The sequence below is a fragment of the Schistocerca cancellata genome, chromosome 3 (genome assembly GCF_023864275.1).
Source record: "Schistocerca cancellata isolate TAMUIC-IGC-003103 chromosome 3, iqSchCanc2.1, whole genome shotgun sequence".
NCBI lineage: Eukaryota > Metazoa > Arthropoda > Insecta > Orthoptera > Acrididae > Schistocerca > Schistocerca cancellata.
Window position 1 is genome coordinate 939,395,829 of NC_064628.1, and position 14,196 is coordinate 939,410,024.

A 14,196-nucleotide genomic window follows, 5' to 3' on the forward strand; every position below is an offset into this window, starting at 1 on the left:
ACATATATTTCAAAGACGACACAATACATGTAAGTCACAGAGCAAGTAGGCAAAGTAAGACGTGTACACGGTAACAGTCAAATCAGCACTGAGTCCAAGTCTAGCGGCCGCTGGCTGGCTGGCCACTTAGGTGGCGCGGATGCTGCATGGCTGGCAGACAGCGCCACATGTAGAGGACCCGCGTAACTGCGCGGCGGCACTTTGGAAGATCGGCGAGTCACAACAAAAACTACATGATTTCTCCAGTCACAGAATCAAAAAGTTACCCGTGTCGGGAGAATGTTTTTTTAAACTAATGGAAAAAAACATTACGAACTTATGCTCCAAGCCAATATTTTGCCCAGTTTTTAGTATTCAAGGAGTTGGCAGACAAGATAACAAGTGCGAGGTCTCTGTATCGAATTTCACTGCTGATACTTTACTTAATTCTAACAACAGATTTATTATGACTGCAAATTATACAATATTCAATTATTCATTTATTATCTTTGTGATCTTTACCCTGAGAAAAGGAGAAAGAAAGATTTTTGTATGAGGTTGGGGGAAAAAAAAAGGATGCAAAATAACTTCCAGTCAGATCAGTATAATCATTTTATTTATATTATTGTATCTACATTAGCGTCATTATACATCAAAACACCCAATAATTCAAGCATTTGTAATCCTCAATCTCAGATTTTCACAAAACTTGGCATATTTGCTTATAACATAGGGGTCTTGGACTACAACTTTATTTTGTATTGCACTTTAAATGTTGTGATATTCTGATAACTGGGCTCTGCAAGAATGTCAATGCAAAATGATACTTATATCTAAAAACAAAGATGATGTGACTTACCAAAAGAAAGCACTGGCAGGTCGATAGACACACAAACAAACACAAACATACACACAAAATTCTAGCTTTCGCAACCAACGGCTGCTTCGTCAGGAAAGAGGGAAGGAGAGGGAAAGACGAAAGGATGTGGGTTTTAAGGGAGAGGGTAAGGAGTCATTCCAATCCCGGGAGCAGAAAGACTTACCTTAGGGGGAAAAAAGGACGGGTATACACTCGCGCACACACACTCATATCCATCCACACATATACAGACACAAGCAGACATATTCAAAGGCAAAGAATTTGGGCAGAGATTGCTGCTATCCAATATAAGCATTCCACACGATCAAGAAAGTGCTGCTATGTGTGGACATCACAGATACTATTTTGAACCATCACAGATACTATTACTTGAAAGTTTTTGAAAGTCATCAAAGAACTTGTTGTGATCCTTTTAAAAAACACAGACAAATAGTTAAAAAATCTTTGAGGCCAGTCTTTGTCTAAAACATTAAGTGCTAAAACCAGGCCAAAAACTGTGCACAACATGTCGTAATATTTGTGAACAGCAAAATAACATCAGTGAAAGAAATGAAAGTGATGCAGATGATCCGGAGGTGACATCTCATTTATCAGTACTAAAAAGTCAAAGTATTGAGGATGCAAATAAAACTTTACATGATTTGGGATACTCTTCCTTAAAAGTTCACTCAATTCCAAATCACAGCAAAAGAAGCTAGAAAAAGTGTAGCATGTTTTGGATAAAAAAGTGGGACAGGCACTAGATTGCAGTATTGAAGATCCTGACCGTAGAGAAGAAAAATTTGATGATGAAATTGTTAAGAAAGCCAACGATTTTGATGCCATGATATTGTTAATGAAAGAAAATGTGGCTAGTGTAAGAGTAGCTTAAGGAATTGAAATTTTAACTTTAGCTCCACCCCCTTGATCAAAATAAAACATAATGTCAGAATTCAGTGTTAGTGAGTGCGTGGTTCGACAAGCAAGGAAGCTGAAAACAGAAATGGATAATTTATCAGTTCCTAAACGAAACAGGGGGAAAGCTATTGCCCATGAAGTAGTAAAGATTGTCACTGATTTCTACCAAAATGATGAATATACTCAAATGTTACAAGAATCAAAAGACGAAGTTAGCATTCAGAAGAATGTGTATATGCAAAAAAGACTCATCCTTTGCAACTTAAGAGAACTGTACTCTTGTTTTAAATGAGAGAATACAAACATTAACATTGGTATTTCTAAATTCTGTTCGCTAAGACTGAAGTGTTGAATTTTAGCTGGTCCTGCCAGCACTCATTCACTCTCTCTCTCTCTCTCTCTCTCTCTCTCTCTCTCTCTCTCTCTCTCTCTCTCTCTCTCTCTCTGTGTGTGTGTGTGTGTGTGTGTGTGTGTGTTTATCCACCAAAATGTAAAATTTCTTTTGGGTGCAGAACACATTGAAGAAACATACAAAGAACTTATAAAATTTCTTATATGTGACTCTGAAAACTACTGCATGCTTAATCACTGTGATAATTGTCTCAGTGATGACAAACAGAAATTAATGAATATTTAAAACAGAAATTAGCTTACAAAGATGCTGATGATGAAATTGAGATCAGCCAGTAGATAGACAGAGATCATCAGGCGGAACTGGTAAAACAGCCTGCAACCGTTAGTGAATACATCAACTTGTTGGTAGTAAAATTACAGGTACTTAAGCCACACTCATTTATATATAATTGTTAGTCAAAATCATTGAAAAAATTGAAAGAAAATCTAACCCCGGAAAAAGAAATTCTGTTAATTGACTTTGCTGAAAACTACAGTTTTGTAATTCAGAATGAAATTCAGAGTTATTACTGGACCAGAAGCAGCTGTGCAATCCATCCCGTGTGTGTTAATGTGGTAAATGAAGAGAGTAAATTGGTAATAGTGAACCATTGCTTTATAAGTGATGATATGGAACATGATGTAGGATTTGTAAATGCTTTCCAGAAAGAACTGGTTAAGTGACTGGCAGAGCATTACCCACAAGTGAAGAAAGTGCATTATTTCACTGCTGGATGTGCTGCTCAATATAAGAATAGAAAAAGCTTTAAAAACTTGTGTGAGCACAAAAACAATATTTCTGTTGAAACTGAGCATTCCTTTTTTGCTACTAGCCACAGTAAATCTGTGTGTGATGGTTTGGGAGGAACTATAAAACGTATATTGAGAAGAGCTAGTCATCAACTAGCAGATGATACACAAATAACAACTACATCTGGCATTTAAGATTTCCACAAAGCTAATATTGACAATGTTTTTGTCACTTCTTAGAAAAAGTTAGTGTGGATTTCCTTTACAAGAACCTCGGTAAGAGATTTTCGACAACCCACAAAATACCTGGTACCAGGAATTTTAACCATTACAAACCACTTTCTTGTGATTCTTTAGAGATTAGAAGAGTAACTTCTTCTGAAAAGCCTTCATGGTTATTTCATTGAATGAAAATGCCCCACAATGGACATGTACTCATCCTCAAAAAAATTCTTTTGTAGCAGTTTCTAACATTTTCCTGATGACCGGAGACTGTGTAGCACTGGGGTGCAAGACTCGCACACCTCTCACAGGTGATTTACATATTGTGTGGAGCCGATCTTCTTCTCAGGACAGATGGCTGTGTTGATTTTCACAATGCTTCTTCTGTGAAGATTTTGTGCTGGTTAGGGAAATGATACTGAAGTACTTCTGTACTTTTTAAATGATTTCTTACTCTCAGAATACTTTCATATCAGCTTCGCTATATTTTCTTCTTTACAATACAACAACTACACAAGTTTCACATGCGCTTTCAAGTCTCGCAAATCGACCCCGTCTGGAAAACCTTTGTACTTAATGTATATCATTACAGTCTCTTTTGGTATTAATAATCCTTGTCAAAACAGTTCTTGCTCCTAGGAAGTCAAACAACAGAGTATGAGAGTCTCTTGATAAAACATATTTCGTTTGTTCCCAACAGTCACTACTATTTCAGTGCCAAAGAGTAGCCCTTGATTACTCCTTGTACTGGACATACGGCTTCCAAGGCGTGCGCAGCCACCACTTGTCAAGACCGATAGACTGCCACAACTTTAGTCTTCTCGTAAAACATGCTTGTCCTGCACACACATAAATCGTAGCACAGTAGACACATTTCCACTCTCACACACTCATCCTTAAAATATCGTGTGTTCGGGATGGTGAAATAAGAGTGTCTCTAGAATTTGCCCCGAAATTCTTGAGGCACTACATATCCCTCCCCTTAGCTCGAACGCGCGATATTTTATACATGTTCATTATGTACATCAAGATCGTATTCACATAACACTAATTTACATTTCAATCAGTTTATATAACATTTTTTCTAGCAATCTTGTATCTAATACATAGCTCTTCTTTTTTCAGTAATAATTATCTGAGCATTGCACTTAATATTGAAGTTAGGACTTGTGCGGACAATATTCTTAAACTCCAATCACAGACTCCAGGTGTCATAGACACTTAATTATGTCATTCTTAGTCTACTCCTCTGTACTGTTTTTTCTTTAGTACATATTAATTTCATTAAATACCATTTCCTGTAATCTGGAGGAACTCTGGGCAAATGAAAAGGTTCTTTCCGACACTTATAAATATAAAACCTGACAATGCTAGTGGAATAGAGAATTCTAACTTACCAGAATAATCTCTACAAAATGTGTGACTTTTGTCACGATATTGCTTTTTTCCTTTTAGGCACAGGACCTATACCTTACATATGAGTTGATGCTATGAATGCTCTTCCTTCTTCTGTTTTGGAAGGTATGCCCCTTTAAACTTCCTAATCTACTATGGTACAGATCAATCCCCTTCTTGGTACCACTGCCCACACAATATAGGTCAGTCCTCTCTTCAGTCTGCCTATCTGCCCTTTTCTTCATTCAATAAATGCTGGTTTGCGCCCTCCTCCTCCTTCCTGAGTAGGCTTCATAGTTCATTGCCCTAATATACATCTTAATGTATACTGTCGCTAAATATTACCCGGCAAAATTCAATTCTACTTTGCACTTAACTCTTACCTCTTGGTACATTATTTGATCCCCTAGAGTTCTCCACTACTTTTCAACTTCTACACTTTCAGCAGACCTCATATTTATGTATAATTCAGTATATCATACCTTTCTTTATTCTATACTTGTCCTATTATCCTACAAATCATTAGAACAAATATTCAGCTGATATTCCTAAATAATTATCTCCATTAGTTCCTCCCTGGCTTATACTCATTAGTTCTTCCTTAGTTTCTACTCTCCTTCATTTCTCACACTTCCTTGTGTGATATAGAACTGTCTCTGTACTTATACCTATGTATACAAATATAAGAAGCGACGAAAGAAAAAAAAAGAGACGATTCAGAACCATCATATATCAACCGTACAATTTGTGCATCTATCCAGATGTACGTATGTCTATATTCCCCTCCAACTCTTGGCGGTTCTGACATCGCTTTAGATTTCTAGCCTGTAATTTTCATGTTTATGTTTAAGTGTAATCTTATGTGTATGTCGATGTGTGTTCGGGCAGCCTGTTTCTTCGGCCTACTTATTTGAAATAAATTGAAGGTCCTTTTTTTCCCCTAAGGTAAGTCTTTCCGCTCCCGGGATTGGAATGACTCCTTACCCTCTCCCTTAAAACCCACATCCTTTCGTCTTTCCCTCTCCTTCCCTCTTTCTTGACGAAGCAGCCGTTGGTTGCGAAAGCTAGAATTTTGTGTGTATGTTTGTGTTTGTTTGTGTGTCTATCGACCTGCCAACGCTTTTGTTTGGTAAGTCTCATCATCTTTCTTTTTAGATATATCAAATTATAATTTCTTAGTTAAATCTTGAAATTTCAATCCTGTCTCCGGTTAAATTTAGTAAATAATTGATTAACGTGAGTATTTAAAGAACTGGTTAGTTCACTCTTTAAATCTAACTTCAGATTCTTGACTTTATTAATCGGAGTGTCAGGTTCAGTCTTTAGCAAACTTATATTTGTTGCTTGACTGTTTAAGATTTCACTTGGGCTACTTAAAACCTCACTCTGAGCATCAAATTTGATGTTCAATTGTGTGTTTACTGAATCTAACGTAAGACTTTGAGCACTTAAAGTTTCATTCAATTCCTTTCTTAAAGAAACACTCAGTTCCTGCCTTAATGAAGCATTTTGAGCATTTAGTTCTTGTCTTAAAGAAGCTGAATCTGCTCTCTGTTCATATAATCTAGTATTTAATTGTATACTCTGAGTTTTGATTAAATTTATTACTTGAGACAAGTCTGGCATTTCCTGATTCACCGTCACGACCATGGCTGGTTCTGAAGTTTCTCCAACTTTCTGAATATTATCCATTTCTCTCTCTCTCTCTCTCTCTCTCTCTCTCTCTCTCTCTCTCTCTCTCTCTCTCTCCCCCTCTCCCTCTCCCTCTCCCCCTCTCCCCCTCTCCCCCTCTCCCCCCTCTCCCCCTCTCCCCCCCCCCATTTTTTTAACCTAGTAATCATCTGACCTAAAATACAATATTGTGTACAATAAGTACACCAACAGTTTATTGTCCTGCAGTTCTTTCAACTTTACCAAACAGTTACTGGTTTTCGCTCACCCGTTGTAGAGGTCGAGGGTGTGTCGGTGAGCAGGTGTAGAATTGGCACCGGTGAACAGCACAGGCACCAGCAGCGTCGAACATTGGTTGCGGTGTCAGCGAGTGGACGTGAAGTCAGCAACGGTGAACGGCAATTGCAGTCGGTGACGGCGGCTGATTACCACGTCGACGTCGTTGGCGGGATACTGCGTCGGAGTTGGCTGGATCGACGTATGTGTGAGGACTGCTTACTTCCCCACACCAAATCTTCTTAGTCGAACTATTCTCTGTTTCTTCCTTTGTTAAGTGTTTATTAACTTTTTCACTCTTTTTTCCTTTTAGGCAGAATCCAATTCTGCGTAACAGTTTCTTTGTCTTGTTACTCTCGGTTGCTGTGGCAACTCAATATCTTCTTATCTCAATTTCTGTCATAAAATTCCCGCTTTCTTTGAGTCCTCTCACTTGCGTCGCCATGTTCTAGCGTTTTCCTGATGACCAGAGACTGTGTGGTACTGGGGTGCAAGACTCACACGTCTCTCGCGGGTGATTTACGTATTGTGTGCAGCCGATCTTCTTCTCAGGACAAATGGCTGTGTCACTCTCCACAATGCTTCTTCTCCGAAAATTTCATGCTGGTTAGGGAAATGATACTGAACTACTTTTCTACTTTTGAAATGATTTCTTACTCTCAGAATACTTTTATATCAACTTCGCTATATTTTCTTCTTCACACTAAAACAACTACACAAGTTTCAAATGCATTTAAAGTCTCACAAATCACCCCCATCTGGAAGAGCTTAGTATTTAACATATATCATTACAGTCTCATTTGCTTTTAATAACCCTTGTCAAAACAGTTCTTGCTGCTAGCAAGTCAAACAACAGGATATAAGAGTCTCTAGATAAAACATACTTCATTTGTTGTCAACAGTCACTACTATTTCACTGCCAAAGAGTAGCCCTTGATTACTCCTTGTACTGGACATACGGCTTCCAAGACATGCGCGGCCACCACTTGTCAACCGACACAACTTTAGTCTTCTCGTAACACACACCCATCCTGCACACACATAAACCCTGGTGCAGTAGATGCATTTCCATTCTCACACACTCATCCTTAAAATATCGTGTGTTCAAGACGGTGAAATATGAGTGTCACTAGAATTTACCCCGAAATTCTCGAGGCACTACAAGTTGTATATGATGACAGGATGTACTTTGCTGTCGTCACAAATGTCTATGATGAACTACATTTTTCCACCCACCTGGACCAGCAGTGTCATTCTTTTGGCCTGAGAAGTAAGACTTGTTAGTTGCCTTTGGAAAACGTTTTATGTGCAGTTGTTGTATCTAAGTCAGTATCATTAGGCAGAATGTATTACTTTAATGGAAAAAATATGAAGTTAACAGAATATAATTTGCCACAATGGATTAAAAACAGAGATGCTCTTAAGAAATTTCACTGATAGTTTCAGAGACCTTCATTGCTGAATACGTACATTTTAAATTAACATTAGTGTGGCTAGAATAATTGTTTGTTAAAGATGCTAATTCGACAGTTTAAATAAAGTTAACCCGTGCAATGAAAATGTTTCAGTTAAATGTATATGTTTCGGCTCTGTACTTTCATGAGGCAGCCTGCCTACAGGTTGTCAGTTTACATAATCTGATTTGAATGATCTTCTGAACAATGGTGTGATACATTTTTAATGAACACCCGATATCTATCAAAACCTAGGGTGGTACTTCTTTTTACTTTTTTAAAAAAATATTATCAGAGTTTCGATAAAAATAAATCTTCTATCAGCCGTCAAGTTTTTTACATATTTAAAAATCATTGTTTGGACCACAACAGCTAAAGTTGATTTTCTATATTCCCATAAGTCAAGAATAGTTATTAATTTTTCCCAATAAAGATACTCCCATGTGTGACATCTGGGAAATATGACAATGATGTGTTGAAAATAAGATAGCTTCTGTTATTCTTCTTCTTCTTCTTCTTCTTCTTCTTCTTATTATTATTATTATTATTATTATTATTATTGTCTGAAGCAATGCAATCCAAATGACAAACTTCAATTGCAGCATTTACTTTTGTAAAACATTTCCATTTTTTCCACTCAACGTACATGAAGTATATGGAGAAATTTTGCATTGACTATTGCCATGCAGAAAGTAACAAAAAGAAAAATCTCCGTGAGAATCTGAAGCAGTATTTTTTCCCCCACACCACAAAGTATTGTGATTTCGGATTTATTTATGTGTCCATTTGTAGAAAACCCATTAATCATCTTGTTTTATTACAATGTGTACTGTTTTGGGAGTTATTTAAGACCACTTATAAGTTCCCACCAGGTTGAAGAATGTGATATAAGCATTTTTCAATGTGTGTGTACATTTTCTGGAAATTGGAAAATGACGTATATTAATTTTTTTTGTATTGTTCTTTGTAACTTTACTGCTTAAATAATTACGTATATGTTAAGTATGTGCTTCTCTTTAAAAAAATTCCAAATCAAAAGGTTCATAAACACCTGAGTTATGGGCATTTATGTAGGTAAGTTCCACTTTGAATTGACAGTCTTTCAGAGCCCAGTTATCAGAATATTCTACATTTAAAATTGATACAGAAAAAAGTTTTAGTCCTAGAGCATAAAGATTGTGCACAAGTTTTTATGTTATAAGTATAAGCAAACATGCAAAGTTACATGAAAATCTGAGATGATGGGTGACATGACCTGCGTGATTTGACGTGGAATGACTCCGTAGTAAGAAGTATAATGTGTAACCTATGAGCTCTGCATATGGTACTGATCATAGAAACTTGGAAAACAATAATTTTTGCAACGTATAGCACATATAATGAATGCTGAATTTTTGCATGTGTGTTGTTTTTTTAGTCACTAATCAAAACAAGGTTGATTTACATTCATAAATGATTCTTCCTTGTCACACAGTATTGTGGCATATCACACATATCCATTGTCAGAATTACATGGAAAATGGGGTGGGGAAGAGGGGCAAATAGAAAGAGAAAGAATACAAGTGACGAGATTTGATCCAGAGAGCTTGCGCTTCTAAGACTAAGCAATTAATCCCACAGGTGTGGAGTCTATGAATACAAGTGACTGTAAATAGTATATAAGCACATCTAAAATCTTAATCTCGACTTTCTCGAAACTGGTTGAGAGTTGTGTCTTCCAGTTTAAATAGAGGGCTGTTGAGCACCTCAGTCAATTACAAAATGTCATCAGAGCAACATAACACATTGATCCAGTGCATCCTCCTCTTGCTCCACTGACAGCAAGTGTGAGATTCATTCAGTCATTCGGTTCCTGACTTTGTACAACGAAATGGTGGCCAGTATCCATTGCCAGCTTGTGGAAACCTATGGTTCCAAGGTAATGAACTGTTGGTATGTTACCAAGTGTGTTAGATTATTTAAGTAAGGCTGTACCAACATCTACAATGAAGAAAAAAGTGGGAGACTGTCTTTTGTTCCAGAAGAGTTTGTACAGTGGGTTGAAGGAAAAGTTCACATTAATCACTGTGTGATTCTTGACTCCCTTAAAGTAAGTTTTACGCACATTTCATGAAGTCTCCTGGATGAAATCATGTTGGAAAGACTTAGATTTAAGAAGTGCAAGGTGGGTACCAAAAATGTTCACTTCGGAACACTGTGAAAATCACGTGTTGGCTGCACATAAATTTATTAAGTGTTTTCCAACTGAGAATAAATTCTTTCTCGACTCAGTTGTGACTGGGGATGAAACATTGGTGTCAAAAAGACTGCCTCTGCATTGGTACCATATCCATTCTCCATCCTCCCCAAACAATTTAAAGTTCAACCTTCAGAGAGGAAAATGACGGTGTCTTTGTTTTGGGACTGGAGAGGGCTCTTGTCGGTGGATTTCATGCCCAAATGGACCACCATCAGTGCTGCTGCATACTGAGAGATCCTACAGAAGTTTAGAAAAAATAAAAGACAAAACGAGAAGAATGTTGACCCATGGTGTGCTACTCCTCCATGACAATGCCAGACCCCCATACCACCTGGCTTACTCACAACTTTATTGTGTCGTTTAGATGGGGCATAGTGACTCATGCACACTACTCCCCTGACCTGGCACCCTCATATTACTGTCTCTTCACGAAATTGAAGTTCTTGGGTGGACTGTGGTTTTAGAACAATGCAGTGAGGGGAACTTCATATGGTCCCCTTGTCAGCCCAGTGCCCCAAGAGGCTGCTACGAATTGTGATAACATCCTGTATAGAAATCTTACAGTTGTGGCACCTCTGGTGTCCCTTCCACTGTGGCATCCTGAGTGGCAGCTTGTGTCACTTGGGCCTTAAACCAGCCCTGTGTATGCTGCAGTCATTCCATGATTGCAGAAATTCTTAGGTCTGTCGTGCTCCATTGATCAGAGTTCTTGTTTGTATTTCATAGTGTTTGATCCCTTTAGTTATGCTCTTATAAGAGTTAGTTCTGTTTCTTTAAACTGCATTTTTTCCATCCCTTATTGTTGATACTGAATGTTTATTTTTGTATCTATTTTTTTTTTTAGTTTGGGAGCCCTTGTCTCTATAAATTAGGCTACATGTCCTATGTACCATTACCTTTATATTTCTCCTTTATTGTTAAAAGTTACATTTTTATCACTAATGCAATTTTTCTGTTTAATTTTCAGCTACTTAATGTAATCCGAGAGAATAATGTAGTGATAATTATTGGTGAAACTGGCAGTGGGAAAACAACTCAATTAACTCAGTATCTTCATGAGGATGGTTACAGTAAATATGGAATGATTGGCTGCACGCAGCCTCGTCGAGTTGCAGCAATGTCTGTAGCCAAGAGAGTCTCAGATGAAATGGGCACGCACCTTGGAGAAGAAGTGGGATATGCAATCCGTTTTGAGGATTGCACATCAGAGGTAGTACATGTTTTTACACTTAATAACATTTCATCAAAACATTTTGTATCTATGTTCTCTAATGTGATGCTCTGTAGCTGTACACAGTGATTTAAGTGTACAGACTGTTCAGTTGACTAGATAATATTTTTGAAGTGAAGTGTATGTAGTAAATTTTGATGTTATCATTGTTTACACACGTGACACTGTGTGTGTAATCGTTCGACATGCAAACAAAGCCTAACTTCAGCTTCTTGTTGTGGTCTTCAGTCCTGAGACTGGTTTGATGCAGCTCTCCATGCTAATCTATCCTCTGCAAGCTCCTTCATCTCCCAGTACCTACTGCAGCCTACATCCTTCTGAATCTGCTTAGTGTATCCATCTCTTGGTCTCCCTCTACGATTTTTACCCTCCACGCTGCCCTCCAATGCTAAATTTCTGATACCTTGATGCCTCAGAACATGTCCTACCAACCGATCCCTTCTTCTGGTCAAGTTGTGCCGCAAACGTCTCTTCTCCCCAATCCTATTCAATACCTCCTCATTAGTTATGTGATCTACCCACCTAATCTTCAACATTCTTCTGTAGCACCACATTTCGAAAGCTTCTATTCTCTTCTTGTCCAAACTATTTATCGTCCATGTTTCACTTCCATACATGGCTACACTCCATACAAATACTTTCAGAAACAACTTCCTGACACTTAAATCTGTACTGTGCTCGATGTTAACAAATTCCTCTTCTTCAGAACCGCTTTCCTTGCCATTGCCAGTCTACATTTTATATCCTCTCTACTTCTACCATCATCAGTTATTTTGCTCCCCAAGTGCCTCATTTCCTAATCTAATTCCCTGAGCATCACCCGACTTAATTCAATTACATTCCATTATCCTCATTTTGCTTTAGTTGATGTTCATCTTATATCCTCCTTTCAAGACACTGTCCATTCCGTTCAACTGCTCTTCCAAGTCCTTTGCTGTCGATGACAGAATTACAACGTTATCAGCGAACCTCAATGTTTTTATTTCTTCTCCATGGATTTTAAAACCTACTCCAAATTTTTCTTTTATTTCCTTCACTGCTTGTTCAATATACAGATTGAATAACATCTGGGAGAGGCTACAACCTGGTCTCACTCCCTTCCCAACCACTGCTTCCCTTTCATTCCCCTCGACTCGTAACTGCCATCTGGTTTCTGTACAAACTGTAAATAGCCTTTCACTCCCTGTTTTTGACCCCTGTCACCTTTAGAATTTGAAAGAGAGTATTCCAGTCAACATTGTCAAAAACTTTCTCTAAGTCTACAAATGCTAGAAATGTAGGTTTGCCTTTCCTTATTCTATTTTCTAAGATAAGTCGCAGAGTCAGTATTGCCTCGCGTGTTCCAACATTTCTTTGGAATCCAAACTGATCTTCCCCGAGGTCAGATTCTCCCAGTTTTTCCATTCGTCTGCAAAGAATTCGCATTAGTATTTTGCAGCTGTGACTTATTAAACTGATAGTTCGGTATTTTCACATCTGTCAATGCCTGTTTTCTTTGGGATTGGAATTACTATATTCTTCTTGAAGTCTGAGGGTATTTTGCCTGTCTCATACATCTTGCTCACCAGATGGTAGAGTTTTTTTCAGGGCTGTCTCTCCCAAGGCTATCAGTAGTTCTAATGGAATGTTGTCTACTCCTGGGGCCTTGTTTCGACTCAGGTCTTACAGTGCTCTCTCAGACTCTTCACACAGTATCATATCTCCCATTTCATCTTCATCTACATCCTCTTCCTTGTCCTCAAGAACATTACCCTTGTATAGACCCTCTACATACTCCTTCCACCCTTCTGCTTTCTACTTTCCCTTCTTTGCTTAGTACTGGGTTTCCATCTGTGCTCTTGATATTCATGCAAGTCGTCCTCTTTTCTCCAAAGGTCTCTTTAATTTTCCTGTAGCCAGTATCTATCTCATTTTTGAGACATTTCTATTCCTTTTTGCATGCTGCATGTACTGCATTTTTGTATTTTATGCTTTCATCAATTAAATTCAGTATCTCTTCTGTTACCCAAGGATTTCTATTAGCCCTCGTCTTTTCACCTACTTGATCCTCTGCTACCTTCACTATTTCATCTCTCAAAGCTACTCATTCCTCTTTTACTGTATTTCTTTCCCCCATTCTTCTCAATCGTTCACTAATGCTCTCCCTGAAGCTGTGTACAACCTCTGGTTCTTTCAGTTTATCCAGATCCCATGTCCTCAATTTCCCATCTTTTTGCAGTTTCTTCAGTTTTAATCTACAGTTTATAACCAATTGATTGTGGTCAGAGTCTATATCTGGGCTTGGAAATGTCTTACAATTTAAAACCTGGTTCCTAAATCTCTGTCTTACCATTATATAATCTATCTGAGACCTTGTAGTATCTCCAGGCTTCTACCATGTATACAACCTTCTTTTATGATTCTTGAACCAAGTGTTAGCTATGATTAAGTTATGCTTTGGGCAAAATTCTACCAGGTGGCTTCCTCTTTCATTTCTTACCTCCAATCCATATTCACCTACTATGTTTCCTTCTCTCCCTTTTCTACTACCGAATTCCAGTCACCTATGACTATTAAATTTTTGTCTCCCTTCACTACCTAAATAATTTCTTTTATCTCATCATACATTTCATCAATTTCTTCATCATCTGCAGAGCTAGTTGGCATATAAACTTGTACTACTGTAGTAGGTGTGGGCTTTGTGTTTATCTTGGCCACAATAATGCATTCACTATGCTGTTTGGAGTAGCTTACTCACACTCCTATTTTTTTTATTCATTATTAAACCTACTCCTGCATTACCCCTATTTGATTTTGTATTTATAACCCT

The 14,196-nt window shown here is 37.9% G+C and overlaps 1 protein-coding gene across 1 annotated transcript in view; it reads left to right on the top strand.

Moving 5' to 3' along the window:
• LOC126176008 (pre-mRNA-splicing factor ATP-dependent RNA helicase PRP16) overlaps positions 1-14,196 on the top strand; it is a 201,049-nt gene that overhangs the window by 48,994 nt on the left and 137,859 nt on the right. Inside the window, exon 10 of the mRNA XM_049923127.1 lies at positions 11,124-11,366. Within this exon, the coding sequence (XP_049779084.1) occupies positions 11,124-11,366 (243 nt within the window). The remainder of the gene's footprint in view (positions 1-11,123; positions 11,367-14,196) is intronic.